The sequence below is a fragment of the Lonchura striata genome, chromosome 7 (genome assembly GCF_050655825.1).
Source record: "Lonchura striata isolate lonStrDom1 chromosome 7, ASM5065582v1, whole genome shotgun sequence".
Classification (NCBI taxonomy): Eukaryota; Metazoa; Chordata; class Aves; order Passeriformes; family Estrildidae; genus Lonchura; species Lonchura striata.
Genome location: NC_140709.1, coordinates 18,592,355 through 18,613,069, shown reverse-complemented (window position 1 = coordinate 18,613,069; position 20,715 = coordinate 18,592,355). Strand labels below are relative to the sequence as shown.

Here is a 20,715-nt window from a genome sequence, read left to right as displayed (position 1 = left end):
CTTTTAAAAAAAAGAATACAGATTAACAGTAGGAAGCAAAAGCCTGGTGACATGACAGAGCCTAGACAGCCTAGAGAAATACAAAGGTGAAGCAGGATTCACCTTGAGAAGTGCTGGTAGAATAAGTCAAAGCTAACAATCACTCAGGGAATCAGCCCTGGAGTTTAGCAGTACTGAGAGAACAGTAACCTGGGGCCTGGACATGCTCCACTACTGCAGAGAAGGGAAAATTGATTTTGTTCCAGAGATGAAAGTATTACACAGTGGAACAAAAAATATGTAGCTTTTCAATTTCTCGATCTGCTATAGCTTTACTTCATTTTGTGCTTAAATCCAGGCAAAAGCATTACCAGAAACACCTTAAAATTTGGTAAAAATCGTGGAAACTAGATGCTCATTGAAATAAATGATATACAAAAACCTTTATAAAGTTACCAATTGGGACACCTGATCTCAGAAAATAGGAACAGAAACTCAAGTGCATTTTCAAAGGTAAGCCAGCCAATTCTAGATGCAATATGGTAAACTCAACAGACCGGGCACAGAACTTCTACATGTAATATCTTAAACTTTTGAAAATGTGACTGAATCCGTGTGTTGGCAAGTTTGATTAGACAGCCTAAGGTCTGTGACTTTCACCTGCACTGTAACATCTAAATATCTAATATGTGCAGGAGAACCACACAACACAATCCAGCTCATCTTCCCCACATGTGGAGATGAAAACAGGAACAGCAAAGAGACTACATTATTTAAAATAGCAGAGAACGTTTAGCTTGCATTTATGAGATGATGAAAAATGCATTCAGGAAGAAAACTCAGCTGCACAACAAGCACCTCAGCAGAACTAGCAGAAATATCTTTTAGGGAACATTTTGGGACATGTACAGCTGACACTATGCAACTGTACAATATGAAATACCTCTTCAGTCTGCAGAGGTAAAACCTGCTATATTAGCAGATAAATTTGCATGTAGGCAGTAAAAAGGTATCATGCACAGGTTTTAATTATCATGCACATTACATAAAGGACAGTATTGCAGAATGTAATTTATTGTTTCCCAAGGAGTTTGGACTATAATTCACATTTGGAGTGTCTGCTAATTGTTTCTAAAATAAAAGGTAATATCCCTTCTGAAATCTGCAGGCTACTTATTCTTCTGTTGCCTGCATTTGCCTATTTAGATAAAGGCTTAAAAGGAGTATGAGGAGCAGAATATTTGTATAAGAACAAAAAACTACCCTAAGCCATGAATGTGCCTAAAATCATACTGAATATAGATTAGAAGATTGTAGTAATTGCCCAGTATATAACACTAAAACAGGGCCTTAAAAAATAGGTTGGACATCCACAAGTGTTATTGCCTTTGCAATAGTTATAACTTCAAGAATAGAAAATACACACATGTGCATGGACACACAGCCTTCCCCCTCCCCAGACAATTAAATAATGACAATAATGTAGACATTTACCTGACATTTTATGCCTGCAAGACTGCAGGTGCAAGTTTCTGGGTCACAGAACACCCGGCAGTCACAGCCACAATCCTCCCTGGAGAGGCGGATGGCTCGCAGCTCGTGCTTTTCCTCCACGTCGATCTTCTTCACGCCAGAAGCTCGCAGCAATGCCCGCCGCTTTTTTGTAGGCAGGGGTTGGAGAAAGAAGTACTCATCTACTTCAGTGTTGTCTAGATCAATATCATCATCAGAAATGTCATCCAGAGTCAGGGTGTTGGCTTCCTCAGATTCCACCGTACCGTTCTTTGTCATCTGTTGCACAGAACAATTAACAAAGTCTTTAAACAACGCTGACATGTACGTCACGTCACAGATGTCAATACGTGACATGCATCATCAATCTACAAAGCTGTATGTAAAAATGCTGCATAACTGCCAGGAAGTTCCAGGAAATCATCACAGGTAAGCAAGTATTTCTTTCACATTTTAGAATATTAATTAAAAACACATTTTTAATACCAAGTTTGCAATGAAGGTAAGAAATTATCTGTTCTTTATTTACCTAAATTTACTGTTTGCCATGAGCTGCTAGATCTCATGCCTTTCTGAAAGCTAGTCTTCTCTGTATTGTTTCACAAGATAATTTTTGAGATCTTAATTGATTCCTGTCTCTGAGCTCTCTGAAATTCTTAAATATCCCTTTTGAGACAGCAATGATACTACTAACATGGATTCTGATTATGATGCACCAAAGGTTTGTAAAATGGTATATTTTATGTACTACTCCATTTTTTGTTATACATTTCACAGGTCTGCCTAGCCCTGGGACAATGGGGACATTATTTACACCAGGTATTTCAATGTGTTAGTTCAGTAAGGTAGGAAAAGCTACATTAAAAGTCATCCTTTTTCCTGTACATTCTACAGAGAGAGAGAGGTAAATTCACACAGGGATTAAATTCATCTGAACTAGCTGCCTGAAGCTAATACCTCACCATACACACAACTCAGCCTGAATACTTCAATCCAGAACGGCATTATTGGTTATATCTTTTCATTTTATATTAACAAGGTAAAACTGAGTGTATTTATGTTTCTTTTATTTATTTGCTTTTTTGTTTAATATATAATAGGGGAATGACCTACCTAAGAAATCTGACTTCTCTAGTTTTATATACAAAGGCTCAAACCACTCCTTAAGCAGATCATTGTTATTTAATCAAAGTTTAAAACTGTGGAGGGAGAAAAATCCTAATCCCTACTCCTGCAATTAGTTTACTATTTTCTTTAATTACTGTTTAATAAAAATTAACTTTTAGGGCTCTTACCCATGAGGTGAATGTAACTGGTCAGCACACAAAGGCACCTACAGAACCATACCAATCCTGTCACGTATTTCTCCTCCTCCTCCTGCAAATCTTGACTACTTTTCTCCACAGCAGAAGAGCATTAGGGACTGGCCTCCAGTGATGTGCTGAATGCCACATGCTTCCTGCAGGCTGGAACATCACACCTGTGCCACCAGCCAGCACTTTGTCATTTCAAAGCACCTCAGCTCCTGACTCCTTTGCAGGATGATTTCCTTGTTGCCGCCTCTATTTTTTTTTTCCTCCGTTTTGCCACACAAAGAACAAATGAATTAATAAAACGAAAAGCTATCATTTCTCAAAAAAGTAACTGCATAACTACAGAGGGAGGAAGATCATCAAAAAGTACCAAATAAATTTTCCAGAACTTCAGGGGAACATTACGCTCTCTTGATTGTTATAATATTGCTCATCTGAATTAAACTTGATAGTAGATGGGTAAATTTCCTCATAAATATAAGGGTTAATGTCATAACCACAGAAAAAAGGCAAATGAATATGTGAAGCCTTTGGGTGAAATTCAGACCCACTCAGTAAAACAGGAAAAACTGTAGCATGGACACCTCTGCCTTGCCCTAGTTGGAATTCATTCTTTATGACTTCCCACAAAGGGAACCTACTGTGCCTTAACATCACTGGTCTCATGCTAATAATGTTAATTTCAGGAGGCATTATGAGTAAGCAATAAGGACTCTCTTAGGTAATGTTTTGTGCTTACTCATGCTTTCTCAAATGATTACTTGTACCTTTTATTTGATAAGATGGCTTTTACATCCAGAATTTTCACACTCTGCTCCTAATAAGTGTTTATGCTCTTGTCAGCAGTGTTTACATCAAAGTGCTGGTACTAAATGGCCAAAGTGACTTGAAAATAATTTCACAGCCTTTATCTGCTTTTAGTTAGAGATGTTTCTTATTTGGCCCTTTGCTTTTAGCAACAAAACCAATAAACAGTACCTAATATTACGGAAACTCAATTTCAATATATTCCTGTATTTTTATCTTTTAACAGGTTCCACATGAGCAAATACTTTCTACTCACTGATTTGTATATTTTAATGGAATCCAAAAAAATAAAAAAAATCACAGAGAAACTGAAATGAAAAACCACACTGAAAATGTTACTTTCTATTTACATAATGGTTTTCAAATAGAAAAACCTCTGACTAAATTTAATTCTACTCCATTTTCTCATTTTCTTCATTTTTCTGTGATGTACAGTTATTTTTAATTCAAATTCTGATCAGCATATTTTAATTAAATTAATAGTAGTTTTGCTGACATAACTGCTGGCACTGTCACCTTAGAATGCCACATTTCCTTTTTTATTCATTTAGAGACTATGCGAATGACCAAGCAGCTCTTCCATCTCTGTAATGAAAAATCAGAAAGGGTCTGTTTTCTTAAACAAACAAAACATGCTTGGTGCTTTACAGTGACTTTTCACTAATTCACCAAGTCCTGGATTTTCTTTTCATGTTTGAAATTCTCTTTTTTTTTTAAACCCAAGCACATAATCAGGGATGCAACTGAGGTTAATGGACTAGTTAAAACAGGAAAATTTTTATTGCCTATGTCTTTATACATGCTCCAGATGAAAAGGAATATTTCACTCTAGTAAAAGATTTAACAACAGTCAGATGAAAATAAGGAATGCAAATAAGGCTCTCCTTATTCACTGAATACTTATGAAGAGATTTTGCAGAAACTTAATAATCTTAATAATCATCCACTCAAAACAAGTGGCTGGGAAGATGGAAAAACATGTATTTGGAAAACAAGCAGAAAGTATGGTCTGTGTCCCCAAAACAGACTGGGCAGAAGTGAAGTAAGTCAATTAAGAAAGGCGTTACATCCCAGCCAAGCGCAGGGTTAGGAAAGGATGAAGAGCCAAGCTCCAGTGCATACAGGCTAAAAGGCCTCATCTATTATTTCAAGGTAAATAAGATCTGTGATTTTCCTTGATTTACTTTCTATCTAAGAAAAGAAATGTGTAATATTTGTGTGCTTGACTATTCTTTACTCACTCCACTGGGGGATCCTCTCTTTGAGCTGATTCCTGGAAGTCAGCCAAGGGATCTACAGCCAGTCATCAGTTACACAGCACAATTCACACTTGATGCTCTGAAAATCCTGTGATGTGAGATGTTACAGGTGTAACTTCTATCAAGTGATAAGTCACTAACACTCTGCTAGCCAACCTGTCCAAGTATCTCTCTTTGATTCACCTTCATCCTGAGTGGTTTTATGTTTGTTCTATGACAGTTCAAATTTCATGACCTTATGAATTTTAGAATCTGTTTAGCTATGAAGAAAACCCAAACAGTTAGGAGACTGAAAAAATTAATTGCAAATGTGAGGATCATGCACACTTCCTCAGGCCCTGAGACAAAGTACTCATGAACTCATAGCTCATTCTATGGAAAAAATGCTTAAATGCATTTCTTAAACTTGGAGGGTGCCACTTTGCTCTGTACGACTATAGAAACAGAGATGTAGTATCGCAAAAGAAGAAGATGTACAGCACAGAAGCTTGGTTACAATTCTAAATATTGTTCAGTTTTAATTACAGAATTCATCTGAAAGAGTCAAAAATATATGCAATGCAATCCATGACATAAAAAACCAGAAGTTCTGACGCCAATTTTAAAGCAGCAGAAGGAACACACTCCCTTTCCCTGTTCTCCTTTACTCAAAATCAGAGTTTCTTTCCTCTCCTATGTTGTATTCAAAAGCACAGCTTTATTGGGAAGTTGGCCCCAGGAAGGCCAATGGTATCCCAGGGTGCATCAAGGAAGTGTGGCCAGCAGGTTGAGGGAGGTGATCCTGCCCCTCTGCTTGGCCACATCTGGAGTATTGTGTTCAGTTCTGGTCTCCACAGTTCAAGAAAGACAAGGAGCTACTGGAGAGGGTCCAGTGGGGGCCACAAAGATGGTTTGGGCTCTGAAGCATCTCTCTTGTTATGGATACTGTGGGAGTCTGGAGGAGAATGAAAGGAGCCTCATTAATGCACACGAATATCTCAAAGGGGCTGCCAAGACCATGGTGTCAGACCCTTTTCAGTGGTACCCAGCAGAACAATGAGGAGCAATGCGCATAAACTAAACCACAAAAAATTCTACTTCAACATGTGGAAGAACTTCTTTACTCCAAAGGTGGCAGAGCACTGGAACAGGCTGCCCAGGGAGGACGTGGAGCCTCCCTCTCTGGAGACATTCAAAATCCACGTGGACACATTCTGCCGTCACCTGCTCTAGGTGAACCCTGCCTTGGCAGCGGCTGTTGAGCAGACGATCTCCAGAAATCCCTTCCAATATTAAAAATTCTGTGATCTTGTGAAAACCAGCCAGGATCTGTTCTGACTAGCTAAACTGACACAGCTGGTTAATTTATCTGACACGTTTATTCTTTAATGGACATTCTCTGGTTAAATAGTATAGACACACAATACATACACAATCATTGGTATACTGAAAACAAAAACATTTTAGTATCACTGCTTCTTACTTTTTCCCAAATTCACTCAAGTTAGCCAAGAAAGAAGCTCTTTTACTTTCTGTATCAATAATGTTACTATTCCCTTCTCTAATAGACGATTGGGCTTAGAAGACTTATTCCCTTCCTGTCACTTCCAAACTTCTGCCAGACACCTTCTTCAAGGCTAACTCCCACCACTTTCTGCTTTTATTTTCCTTTCTGTAGAAAACAGGGAGTAAAGAACAACCTCCATGTAAAGCACTTGGAAGCACACAGCAACTATAAGAGCACTTGGTATAATCAAAGAAAAATGCAACTCCAGTAAAATTAGAAAACTCCAGAAAAACATAAATTTCAACTGAAAATGGAGTTCATAGAAGGTGATTGTTTTGTTTAACACACACAAACACCTTGGGCCCCTATAGCTCTGACATTGTCCAGTTAAATTAGGGCAGAGATCAAAGTCTTAGACAAGCTTTACCTTTAACTTTAGAGAATTGAGTTTTTCCTCCCTTAGATGCTCTCTCAACATCTCTCGGTGGAGCCTCTCCTGTTCCATGGCAAACTCGCCCAGGGTATACTGGCGCACACTGTTGTGGCGTGTGGACATTCCCAGTGTGCTTCCTCCTTGGCTGGGAACACTGGTGAAGCCTTGCCTTCTCGTGAAGTAATACACAGTAACACAGTTAAAATGGACATTCTTTGTTCTCTTCCGCTTCTCTCTCTTCAGGATTGAAGAAGCTGCAACAGAGTCAGATTTTGGTGTGAATGGTAACTTGCAGTCAGGTAGCAGATGTGCTAAGATAAAGGGAACTGCACAAGTGACAATACCTGACCACACAGACACCATATTCCAAGGTGAGAAGAATGAGAAGATAACATTAGAAATATTTATCACATATGCAAAGCCAGAAGCTACTACAAGCTGTTACAACCATGAACACCATTGTCTACTTCAGAAGAGAAATACTTGGCCAGGAAAGCTTTTCTTCCCCATTACATCATAAGAATGTTTTATCCTTTTACCAAGAAAGCAACCAAATCCCAGCAAAAGAAACCTCTTTCAGTGTCACCATACAGATGGTGATCCACTGACTTGAACCTCTTCCAACCCCTGCCAACAAAGCTGCACAAGGCAGCAGAGATCCACATCGCTACAGCACTGGGTCACACTGACAGAAAAGTTTAGTATATCCTATAATCTAATTTGTGATGAATTATGTTGGAAAAAACTGTAATAACAGTATGTTTAGTGTTTCATACTGTCTCAAAAATTCATGCCATCATTATCACCAATGACTGATAGAGAAATAATCCTGACTAGCAGTGAGATCCACCTTGTTTTTCTTTACCTTCATCCACCTTTCTGCTGCCATCCACTGAATACGTGTGTGTGTACACAGTCTAACCTGTAGAATTCTGACAAAAAATTAAATCTAGTATTTTCTAACTCTTTTCTGATTCCACTCATACCTGTGCTCAGGTTTTTAAATAAACATATGCAGTTTAAACTTGTTTAAAAAAATTCCCAGATCTTAACTGTTAAATATTCTTCTTCTTTTGGTTCTACAGACACTTAGCAACTTCTTCCCATGAAACTGATCTATTGTTTCTCGCTGATAATAGCTGCATGTCTTTAGAGGAAATAAAAAAAGACACACAAACCTTAGAGAAATGTAAGGGACACTCCTTGATTTTTAAGATGAGCTGTCCAATTTATTTGATTTGTTGCAAAATAGCAACAGGTTATTGAGAATGCAGCTTGTAAGTCATTGCTTTGCAGTTTATAGGCAACAACTGCAGGTGCGTGTAGGTACGAATGAGAGACCTCATTGTCAGAATTCATGTAGTAAAATGATTGAAAGGTGCCTGACCACTCCTGAATGGCTTGCAATCTTTCTTTAAAAGTAGTAAGAGCAACAAAATGTACACTGATAATCTAGAATTCCACCATTTCTAGAGATGGGACCCGTGTGGCCTTCACGTCTGGCTTCGTAAAGGGTTTATTGTCACAAGTAAAACATAGTTCAGTTGTTTAATGTTAATCACCATCAACGTAAATCCACAAACTTCTACATGAAGCAAAACTGTCAAAACACCCAGCATTATCTACCAAACTGTGGGAAAACCAAGTATATTAGAAAATAAAGCCAATGTATCCAAAGTACAGACAGTGTATCCCACAGACATTATCACAGAACTCTTTGTGGCTCACTATAACAGGATTATTTTTCCTAAATACTAATGAGCTGCTAAAAGTATGGTAAAGTATATGGTTTGCTATTTAAGCAACAGGCACTTCAGACCTCCCGCAGGTATGCTGGATTATAAATATAAAACAGACAAATAAGATCAGATCCTGTTACTCATATGCTGCCAGTAAAGTGTGTTACAAAAAGAAGGTGTAGCTTGTACAAAAGGAAATCAAAAGACAAATTCTGTTACATTAGGCATATTTAACTTTCATCCAAGTTGAAGCAAATCTCCTATCAACAGAGTTTGTAAAAAGTATTTATAGGAAGTCTTCAGTGAGGGAAGAGGGTATTTCATTAGCAGACTAGTTGGTAGGGATGTGTCAATTTTACATTATATTAAATACGGTTTTAATGTGCTCTTCTTCTTCTTCATATATACCACAGTTCCAAAACAAAACCACCTTTAATAAAACCAATTTTTAGCATTTTTATGATGGGGTAATTTTCATACTGAGACATTCTCTTTCAATATAACATAAAAGCAAATACTCAAAATCAGAACCTGCACTGCCAATATGTTCTAATACATAAGAAAATGCATGTGAAAAAAAAACAAACCTTTTTATGCTGAATGAGGTATCTAAACCATTCTGAGGTGTACCCAATTTCTGATATCAGTATCAATATGATTTAAATCTCAACTGGATGATGCCTCTATTTCAGAATAAATACTGGCAGCTACTGAAAGGCAGGCGGTTTTTTGCCAAATAAATGAACCAGTCACAAATGAAATGAAAAATAAAACTATTGTAAAATACCCAAGGAAAAAAAAAGGAAAGTTGCTCTTGAAAAAAAGTATATATACACATACAGTTAATGAAGAAATCAAAGGTAATTGCACCTGTAAATCTCACAAGTTAGAGAATCACACAAATCTTTGAACCTTCATCTGTAAACCTGAGTATCTATGACACAAGGTCTGTGTTGATAGTAACCTGGTTTAGATCTTAGCTGTAGAACTCCTGTCAGAGCTGCTTTACTGGCAGGAATGACAAATGCTGCATCAAAAGCACTTCTGTTTTTTCAAGTCTCAATCTCATTATGGTAGAGATAGGACCCCTAAGTTTTATTCACAACCTACACACTAACATTAATAGCTAAATGAAGCTAAACAGAAGAGTGTGATCTAGTTAACCTCAGATGAAAGAAAGGAAAAGAAAAAAAAAAAAAAGAAGGTCATTTATCTCTGATAAAAACTAGATACCATGAATGAACTTTTACACTATGTGCATTTTTTCCCATGTGTGTGCATCAAAATTTAGAACATGGATTTCAAGCACTGCCATACATTTATGCCCCAAAGTTCGGTCAGCAGTCTCTCAGTTATGACTGCAGATGTCATGGGCTGTCTAAAATAACCCACTAATGCATGTCTTCAATTTTTTACAGTTCTTATCAATTTCAGTAATTGAATTGTCAATGCCAAACCATCAAAGTTGTTTGTTTGTGGGGTTTTTTTGATATATCACTGATTAAAACTGTCACAACAGAATTAAGATGAGCTTCATTATAATGTTGACACACGGTAACTTCAGCGTCACCAGCACTGTAAATTCAGCACTAGGTTGAAGACATATATGAAGACAATGTGAGAGCTGACATGCATTTGTTGTAAATGCCATTAAAGTTTGTGCTGTTATTTATTAACATTATAGTTCTGAGTCAGACAAATTATATGACAGTCTGTAATTAAACACATATGCAAACATTCAGAGCCCTCAGAATATGTGGGATAACTTTTTCTGGAACACAGCCTATCTTTTGGTAGAGTTCAATGAAGGGCAGAGCTAAGGCCCTGTGAAGAACTCCATGGTCATCTCCTGAATGCTACTGTCAGGAGGAGTTAGAATATATTAATATTTATGTAAATGTTGTTTACAAGAACAGATCTGGCAGGAGCTGCAGGAGTTTACAGGATAGTATTTGATTAGTCAAAAGCACAGATTAGAATGTCAGCAAGGAGACATGAGAATTGTGACCACTTCAGCTACCAAGGACATGGAAAGAAGCACAGTCAGCACCACAAAGCACTGTGTTCTTGCTCTATTACACTTCCTAAAAATCTCTGAGCAGAAGGCTGCCTTGATGTGAGTTCAAAAATACTATTAAATACTGAATAGAAATGTTGAATATTTTCCAGTGTCAGGGACAAAGTGCTCTATAACTGATTCAAACACTTTGCTTCAAACCAACCAAAACAGAACTACCACCTTATCAAGAGTCTGGGGCATTTGTTATTTTGCATGCACTGTACCTTACACAGTATGTTAAATCTGCCAGAATCACTGCTAAGGACACTGTAGCTCAAGATAGAGCAGAAGAACACAATAAATATGTATGTTCTGATCTGTTAGAAAACATGAATATACACCCAGCAAAATTTACTGAAAATTTGAAAAATTCAGGTTTTATCATACTTAGTCATCATTTCTTTCTTGTATCTTGGTAATAATTTATTTCTTGTATCGTAGTATTTCTTGTCATCATTGGCCCATTCAACTCCAAAATCCCATGAAAAGCAGTTTTCTGAAGGGGAAAATCAGTACTTCCACTAGCAATCCAACCTATGCTTAAAAGAATCACCCAAGTTTCATTTGTATATGAATAAACTATAAGGTATTATATAGGTAAGCAAGAGCAGTAATATGCTGGCAGACTGAAGCAAAGCTTTCCTGACTTGCTCTCTCATATGTCCAAGGCACTATGCAGCAGCACTGTCCATTTGCCCTTCAACATCTTCATTTTCCAAGCTGGGCAGTGGAGCTCCAGCAGTGTGAAACCTGCAGAAGATGCAGCACTTCCTTCTGCGTGTTTGGTGGCTGAAATGGAATCCAAACCACCACCTAAGGAAAGCACCCACTGAAGCTGAATTCATCCATCAAATGCAAAATCTGCTTCCTATTTTTATACAATCCTGATAGGAATGTCATTTTAAGCTCATCATGATTTTCTAACATTTTTTACCCTGAAAACTGGTAGTTCTTTGATTACAAAACTTGAATGATCTCAGTTCTGGCTGAACTCCAAGACATAAAGACTTTCTTCTGCTGTCTCAGCTATTCTCCTGATGTCAAAGACACATTAAAATAAATGTGAACCATATGGCTCCCCAGCAAATTACTCACACTCCTGCATCAATGAGGGCAAAGCAATGCATTGTCACCAGTGCAGAAGTATCTTAGGCACGTGAGAATTTCAAAAGGCTGGAAAAAACATGTGTGAAGCAGCCTTTTGGATTAAAGCTCTATCTTAGAGCCATAGAAATGCTGCATTTCTTACACTCTACTACCAATTTGTCTGCTTTTTACATACTTGGTGTCATATAAATCATTGTGGCAAGAAGGATTAGCACCATTCTCCACCTGCTCCATGACTTTCCGTGCAGTGTTTCATCAAGTCTAACACCACAGAACAGCAAAGTCTAATCCCTCCTGGTAATCCAGGTCAGAACACTGCTTATAAAACCCATCTTGTTTCCCAAACCTCATAGAAAATCTAGGAAAAGGTTGCATCCAGAAATTGCTTCTAATTCTTTCTCTTACCTCTCTTCCAATCCCATTGTCTTCCAAAAGGTATTTTCTAAGAGTCTCCATACACTCAATTTACATGTTACCAAGCATGAATGATGAAACACTTTTCCTGCATGCTGGAAATCTTCATTAAGAGGAAATCCTGTGACATAAAATACATCCTCCAAAACAAAAATGTTTGTTTTGGAGGACAAGAGAAGTATTTTCTAGAAGAAATTTGAATCTTGAAATCTAGAAGGGAACTGCATACTCAGTTGTAAATTAGTGGAAATTTGAGAGAAGAGGGACGATGCTGTGGAACACCACCACCTACCTAAACACTTCACTGCTCTATCCTTCTAGTAGCTTCCTTTAGGGTAAAACCAAACCTACATTCACCTCACAGAAGGATCTGGATGGGAATGCCAGATTTAAGTCATATTTGAAAAGGTTTTTGAAAATTACTAACTCACAGACAAGTCTGACATGAATAGAGAGGACTTAATCAGTATTTTAAGCATTTTACCTCACTGTTAACTGTTTTGTCTGATATCCTGCAGAAATGTTTAATTGTTAGGATGCATACCAGAAGCTGGAGCCTGACCACTAACATTTCAGTGAAAGCTTTAAGTTTACTTCCTCTGCACCCTCTACCTCCAGAGTGCTTTTCTGTGACATACATCATACTAGTCCCGTTTCTCCACCCTGCAAGTATCATCAGCCTGTGGGGAGGAGTGGAGATGCTTCAGTGCTCTCTGTCTCACCATGTCCTCTAAATGCCAGCTGCTGTTCCATAGGTGATTATTCCTGACCTTGGCCCCAGCTTCATGAGGAGGAAAATCCTACCAGGGATCCCTGCAGGAACACCCATGAATAACAATTGCATTCACTGAGCTCTCCTATGACAGCAGAGTACAGGCAACCCTTTGTCCCATCCTACATGTGACTTCTGTGAATGGCCATTTCATGCAAACACAGCTACCCATTCAGCTGACTGACACTTTGCATTTACAACCATATTTTATGTATCTATCATTAACATCTTCTGACAAAACAATTTTGTTTGATGTTTTCTAAGCCAGCAAAATCATTATGTAATGCAAAAACTGTCTCTCTGGTTGTATTGTGTGCAAAATGCACTAATTTATAACAGAGAACTTATTTAAAAATATAGAAACATAATTAGTTGCACAAACCATTCTAAAATCTTGTGGGAGCCTGCTTTATAACACCTCTTCAATTTTTAACAATTCTCACCACAGTATTCCTTATTCCAGATGAAGAGATGCTGTCATGGTATACCCTGTCCTCTCATTCTGAGTTTGTGCAGACACTGCACTACATTTCATTGAATTTATTTGCATTTCTTGCTTTTTAATGCTCAGATGAGCTGACTTATTTTGAAATAAAATACAAGAACCTCTCAACCTGTTAGCATTTCATAACATGAGTCAACAAATAGCAATAAGAACATATTCCTCATTAACAAGGAAATTCCAAGCCTGGTTGCTAACAACATGAATAACTGCAAGATGCCATGAAAAAAGGAATGAATGCCTGAATTTAGTTACACATGTTTTCCCATAGAAAACCATCACCACCACTTCTAACTCATTTAGATTTCTATCATTAACCAGCAATTAAACATGCAGCTTAAATTCAAAGCTCAGGTAGTGTCTTGTGCTATTGAGTTTACACCAAATAAAACTTCATCCCTCTATGAAGATAATTCAGAAGAAGCCACACCTTCCTAAGGATTTCACACTTTCTTTCACATTATGCATGGACACATAGATGAGGCAATCCCGGTAAGTTAGCAACTCTACAAAATTCAAACAGTGCTTTACAGGGCATGTTGAAGGGACTGCCATGGGGACGTATTTGTGTTTTCAAATTCTTCATTATCTTTAACAGCAAAATCAAAAGATGGCAGGAGCACTTAGAGACCAAAGGGTTTTCTCAAAGCCCTCAGTGACCTGCCCATTCTTAATGAACCAAAGTACATCCAAAAGTACTCTGAAGACAGTACCCTGATCAGTGGAATGGTGGGACCTGTGATTACGGCCACAGGACAACCTTGCTCATGACAGTGATAATGTTAATGGCAATAGAGAGATAACTGATGGAGGATATCAACCAGACCGTGTGATGGCACCACCTCCCGTTGGTGATGATCACCTTCTCAGATAAGCTGCTGCTGCTGGCCATCTCAAGTGACTCTGCAGGTGAGGAAGAGAAGTGTCAGCTCCAGAACACTGAAGCTGAAATGGCAGAGAAATGCAGCAGCTCCTTATGTTTCTTAAGAGATGCATCTGTAATTAATGTGTATAGGGAGTTATTACCAGCACCAAAGTACAAAAAAACAGGAATTCACAAGGTCCCCACAGGTATTTCAATTGCATGTGATTCTGTAAGTTAAATTTGTGTATTCTTCTGTATCAGAAAAAAAACACCAAGCATTTAGAGGCAGGTACCCCACCAAAGCAGGGAGAATCACAGAATCAAATTATTAATGTTGGAAAAGACCTCCAAGATCATAAAATAATTTTTGACTGAATGCCATCATGCCCTTTAAACTGCATCATGAAGTGCCATGTCTACTTGTTTCCTGAATACTTCAGGGATGGCGACTTGTCCACTTCCCTGGGCAGCCTGCTCCAATGCTTAACTTCTCTTTCAGTGAAGCAACTTTTCCTAATATCCAACCTAAACATCTCCTGGCACACTTTGAGGTCATTTCCCCTTGTGTGTGAGAAGAGACCCCCACCTTGCCACAACCTTTCATGGAATTGTAGAGAGTAGTAAGGTCTCTCCTAAGCCTCCTTTTCTCCGCTGAACACCCACAGCTCCCTCAGCTGCTCCTCATAGGATTTATGTCCCAGAACCTTCACGAGCTTCATTACCCTTCCCTGGCAGGGCACATATTCCTCCACAGCTGAGCTGGAATGTGGAACTCAGTGCTCCTCAGTGCACAGAATATAGGAATGGTCAAGGTGCTGTACTGACTTCCTCAACAGCAATGCCAGGTTTTTCAGCTTGCTGTGGAGCAGATGAAACACAGCAGTGGGGTGCCAGAACTGAACAGGGCAACTGAAAGGAGCTCCAATGGCATTTTGAGTGCTCCAGCCCTGTATCCCATGTATGCCTAAGTCCTGACTAATACTTTATGTGCAATGCTTGCACTGCTACTTGAAGATGAACATCCTTCTTTCTGATATGAAGGCAGGTCTGTGAAATGGGATAGACATGTGGACTAGCTAGTAATACGCTTTGGCATCCATTAAAGTAAATCTGCAATGACTAATGACCTGCTGAATCAAACTGAAATTACTTCAATGGACTGAGAAAGGGAAGTAAAATACACAACAGGGATTATATCTGCCAGCAGTAATGAATGCACTCCATCACCATTTGCTAAGAGATTTAAAAATGTGCAGATATGTAAAAATATACACACCTTATAAAGAAAATGCTAATGTTAAAATTTGTCTATTCTTTATGGACTGTAATTTTTATTTACTGTCTCAGTTGCCTGCAACCTAGGCAGGGATTTATTAATTTCTTGTTGTTGCTGTCTTTGTTTAAATGGATATATTTTTAAAGAAACTCTGTGTAATAGTCACAAGCAATAGCACTTAGGGCCATCTTAGTCATGTGTTTTCTACCATCACACTACAGGGTTAATTGCTGAGAACAAAGTTATCTTCTGGTAGTTCTGCCCCACCTGAATGATCCACAGCAGCTGTGTGCCTCATTTAGCTGGCAGGTTAAACTGACTTTAAGACTAATTGAGCAGAATTCTTGCTAGGCTCCTGTTTATCTGACCCAATACATATCATTTCAAGGGTTGTGTAAATACAGAGATGCATCAGCTGTGCCAGATGGCTCTATATACAAAATGCCTACTTTCTAAAGTGCTGAAGAGATGGTAGGTACAAGCAATTTAGAATTATCTCTTTGTCAGGTCAAATAGAAAGAAAAAATAAGACTTAGAGGACCACGTTAGCATTTTTTTTTTAATTCTCAGTTTAAGAATTAATATATAGATCGTGATGTTGACTACAGGTCACACAACCCTCCCCCCTTTTCCAATCAGTAAAAGAGAGTTTATAGTCACCTTCGTATTCACCTATATAAAAACAGACCAGAAAAAAGATGGTGCACAGGATCTGACAGTGTCTCACTAACTAGAACAGAAAATGGTGTAACATGTCAGGAAACAGCTTAGGAAGATAACCTCCATCAAGGAGGTATTCAGGCATGTAACAGAGGCAAGGAATTTCGCTGGCCTTTTTTTTGCACTGGCTCTTTTCAGTCTGCTCACTGAAAAAAAGTCTCACAGAACTCAACCTTATATTTAGATTCAAATATTCAACTTAGAAAAGCTTGTCTCTTTTCTTTTACTATGGAAGATGAATGAGTTTAAAGCCTGAAGCAAATACCTTCCAATGTACATTATTATCAGTTTTGTTAGTATACATTCCATGTGCATGTAATTTTCAGGTGAGTATCATGCAAGAGCTATTAAGTAAAACAGGGGTTCTGCATTTGATTTCTTGGAATTTTGGCTGAGGCATCTATTTTAAAGACAATACTTTTTAAAAAATACTATCAATGCACACACAAACTACTTGCTTTTTCTGTTTCTATATTGTCAATGGATATACCCAAATATATTTTTAGAAAAATGCAATATGTACAATTTCTATATGTGTCAGTGCACACACAGGTAAACATTTATTACTCTGGCCACAAATATCTCAGATAAATCATTAATCATAACACTGAAATACTGTCATTTCTCTTACAGAAAGGGAAGTTCCTTTAAACTAAATTATTTATTATGTCTACTACAATCAAAGCCTATGCCTGTACTACAACTTCCAAGTTTGTCCCCTGAATCATTCCCTTTCACTGAATACCTACACACGTATTCACAATAAAATTGTCGTCTTCTGTGTGGGTGGGAATGGCTGTTTGATGTAAAAAGCCTGTTTTCAGTCTATGATGAATAATCAACTAACTTCTTCAACAGATGTAAATGTTAATATAGCAGCATGCAGATGGTATTGACCCCAAGACAATTTTCTGAATACTAACCTAAATTTAGATTTCTAAATACTACTAAAGAGGTTTACTGGGTCACTTACTCCTTTGTGGCACTTCAATAAAATAGGTCCCCAGCTAGCACTGCATCTTAAATATCATGTAGCACCTCAAGTGTGTTCCATGTGAATCCATGTCAAAAGTTGTGTTTGTCCCTCCTGTGCACATGAACATTCCCTACCAGAGCAGGGAGGATTCAGACCCTCACACCCAAAGGCCCACTCAAACTAAACAGCAGCATCTGGAAGGCAAGTCAGTCAGAAGAATATTCATATCACATGCTATAAACGTGATTTCCAGGCACATCCACACCACTCGGTTACATGGAGCACGCTCTGGACGGGCAGCAATGAGGAGCCTCACCTACTCCTTGGCTCATGCTTTTAAGGAGTAACTCTATAGAGGAGATCTAAATGCAACAGGGGTGAAGGAGGCAAAGCCCTGCTTTGTAGAAGATGTAGTTCACTATTAATAAATCATATAACCACCTGAAACAAGTATCATAAACTGCAAACATAAACTGTAAATTCATCATTCCCAGAAATATATGCTGCAAATATAGCTTTGCTAACCTAAGACCAAATTCTTATTTGTACCCAAAACCATTGCGAAGCACAGAAATATCCTCTGGTAAAATAGAAACTATTGAAATAATGTCTACCATACACAACATTCATCAGTTCCAAATAAAAGAAAGCTTATATTGCTTTTAGAGAACTCTCACCAATACTGTATTACAGAGAGCTGACAGCTGCAATACATTTAGCTAAGGAAAATAAATTGAGCTAAAGCACTTTCCCTACAGTACCTGCTTGAACTATTTTGAACATAACTCCTAACATTAACAACAAACAGCCACATAATTCAAATAGCAAATAGGTAGGAGCTTCCAAGAGACTTCAAACTTACAACAGTCTAACAGACAAGAAGTCAAAAGAACGTAAGAGTATTTTACTAAGTATTTTTGAGCAAGTCACAAACCGAACATCATGGAAAGACTGGTTTATGTTATGTTCAATTAAAAATCATCATTCTTATCTAACCATAAAATTTATTTTATTTTGAGAAATAGGAATAATTCTTTAGGTACAGAGAGTTAGTACTTACGGGTAAAATGATTAGAAGTGGATGGATTGACACTATCACCACTGTCAGCACTTTCACTGCTGGAAATGTCATCATCTGATTCCCTCACAGAGGAACAAGGTGAGGAGCCATCAACTTCTTCAAACTTCCTCTTTAAAATTCCACTCATTGCTGCAATGCTGTCACATGTACCTGTAACAGGAACAGAGGCAATGAGGCATTGAAATATCCACCTGCAGAATATGCAATCATAAACTCCAAAGTAATTTTTGTTTCAAAATAGCAATAAATTGCCACTTCTGGTCTTGAATAATCATTTAATATGAAATTACACATGACTAATTAGGAGAGTGAAGCCACAGAGAAGAAAAAAATCTTAAATCCTACTCTAACTTGACATGTATGGAGGTGACCATTTCACTAGAATAATCTGTAACAGATTGCTTTCAGGGAGTATTTTTCCCATTATGTCAACAGCATCCCTATCTTCTAGGTTACGTTGTAAAATTTCAAACAAAGAAAAAAATTATGGACTTGGTCCCTCCTTTGGCTGCCACAGAAGGAAGGAATGTTTACAATCAGGGATGAAATTAAGAAGAAATCATCCTGAACACTATAGTTCCCAATGCTAAATATAAGTGACGTAACCAGTGTTCACACTACCCTTTAAGAACTTCATCTGATAATTCCAATATTACAGACAGATAAAAGAGAGTGAAGGCACAAAAACCATATATGAATTTGTGCTCAATAACTACCTGGATTTCAGAAGTTACCCACACCAGGTAAAGACACCAACTGCCTTCCAAACGTCCTCCTCTCCCAGCTCCCACAGGTTTATGAAAGACAGGACAACATTTCCCACAGCATCCTCATGGAGAAACTGACTGCTTACATCTTGGATAGGTGCAAACACTGGCTGGCTGGATGGCCCAGAGAGTGTTGGGGAATGGAATTAAATCCAGTTGGTGGTCAGTCACTAGTGGTGCTTCCTAGGGCTCAGCTGAGGCCAGTCCTGTTTAAATATCTTTATCAGTGATCTGGACAAGGGGATCAAGTGTCCATCCCCCTCAGTCAGTTTGCAGATAACAGTAAGCTGGGCGTGAGTCCAAAGAAGGGCAATGAAGTTGGTGAAGGTCTAGAAAGTGACTCAGCTGAGAGAGCTGGGACTGCTCAATCTGGAGAAAAGGAGACTCAGGGAGGACCTCATCACTCTCTAAAACTCCCTGAAAGGACTTGTTAACCAGGTGGGGGTTGGCCTCTTCTTCCAGGTAACAAATGACAGGAGAAATGGCCTCAACCAATGCCAGAGAGGTTTAGACTGGGTATTGGGAAAGATTTCTTCAACACAAAGGTGGTCAAGCATGGGAATGGGCTGCCCAAGGAAGTCACCCCAGAGTTACCATTTCTGGAGGTATTTAAAAGATGTGTAGATGTGGCACTTGGGTACATTGTTTAGTGATGAACTGGTCAGGTTAATGGTTGGACTCAATGATCTTTGAGGTATTTTCTGACCTAAATTATTCTGTGATACCAAAATTAAGAAATGAAATGCCTAATATATTCTTGAGATGGAGTAGAACATTATAAAGCTAAGTACTCATGCAGAAATTTAGCAGCATGTCCTGGTTCCAGCCAGGGCAGGGTTTTTTGCATCAGCCCGAAGGGGGCATGGCCAGGACACCCAGGTTATTCTGTACCACTTCACATCATTACTGGGGGCAGGGGGAAGGGAGTCTTTTCCAGGGAACAGAAGTTTCTCATGGCTCCAATTCCAAGCTGGAGAGAACTGGTGTTGTCTATTGCGGGTTTCCACAGTGAGTAGTAACATTTCTTTTCTTGTACTCTCTGTCATGAATATTGTTGCCCTTACTGTTCCTCTTCTTATCTCAGTGCCATTTCCAGTAATTTGAAATTAACTACTAAAATTATTAAAATTATTTAAAAAAATATCTGAAGCCACGACCTTCACCTTTTGTGCCTCCTATTCTCCTCTCCAGTGCACGGCAAGGGGGAGGGGACGGAGAGTGGGTGAGCAGCAGCGTGCCTTGGAGAGCTTCTGTGGGAGCACTAAACTGAGGAGTACTCCCCCTAAACCGTGACACAGCAGAGGCAGAAATACTGCATGCAATTAACTAACTGAGGAGAGATCAAGAACAGCTGGAGCCTGCCCAGAGGACACACAGCTGCCACCATCCTGCCTGCAGCACTGCAAAGACAAATGCTCCTAACACTTATCCAGGCAAAGTCTGTCTGGGATTGGTGACACACTGTGCTTGTCAGGGAGACACAACCCAGCACTATGGACTTGACAAAGGATTCTGCCCAATCCCACTGAAAGCAAGAAAAATTTTAAAAAATTCATTTACATTCCTCATGAGACAGAACTATTAAAATCTCTACAACTACCTTTATGATTCCTTAATTCTGGACCAGCAGCATTCAGCTCCTTCCAGG

At 38.5% G+C, this 20,715-nt stretch overlaps 1 protein-coding gene across 5 annotated transcripts in view; it reads right to left on the bottom strand.

Annotated features, from left to right (window-relative positions):
- The window catches only part of CSRNP3 (cysteine and serine rich nuclear protein 3), a 101,564-nt gene that overhangs the window by 9,465 nt on the left and 71,384 nt on the right, over positions 1-20,715 (bottom strand). For all 5 annotated transcript variants that reach the window (XM_021528589.4, XM_021528588.4, XM_021528591.4 and 2 more), the window contains 3 exons: positions 18,280-18,450; positions 6,784-7,043; positions 1,474-1,770 (listed from right to left, as the gene is read on the bottom strand). In XM_021528589.4, the coding sequence (XP_021384264.1) occupies positions 1,474-1,770; positions 6,784-7,043; positions 18,280-18,450 (728 nt within the window). The remainder of the gene's footprint in view (positions 1-1,473; positions 1,771-6,783; positions 7,044-18,279; positions 18,451-20,715) is intronic.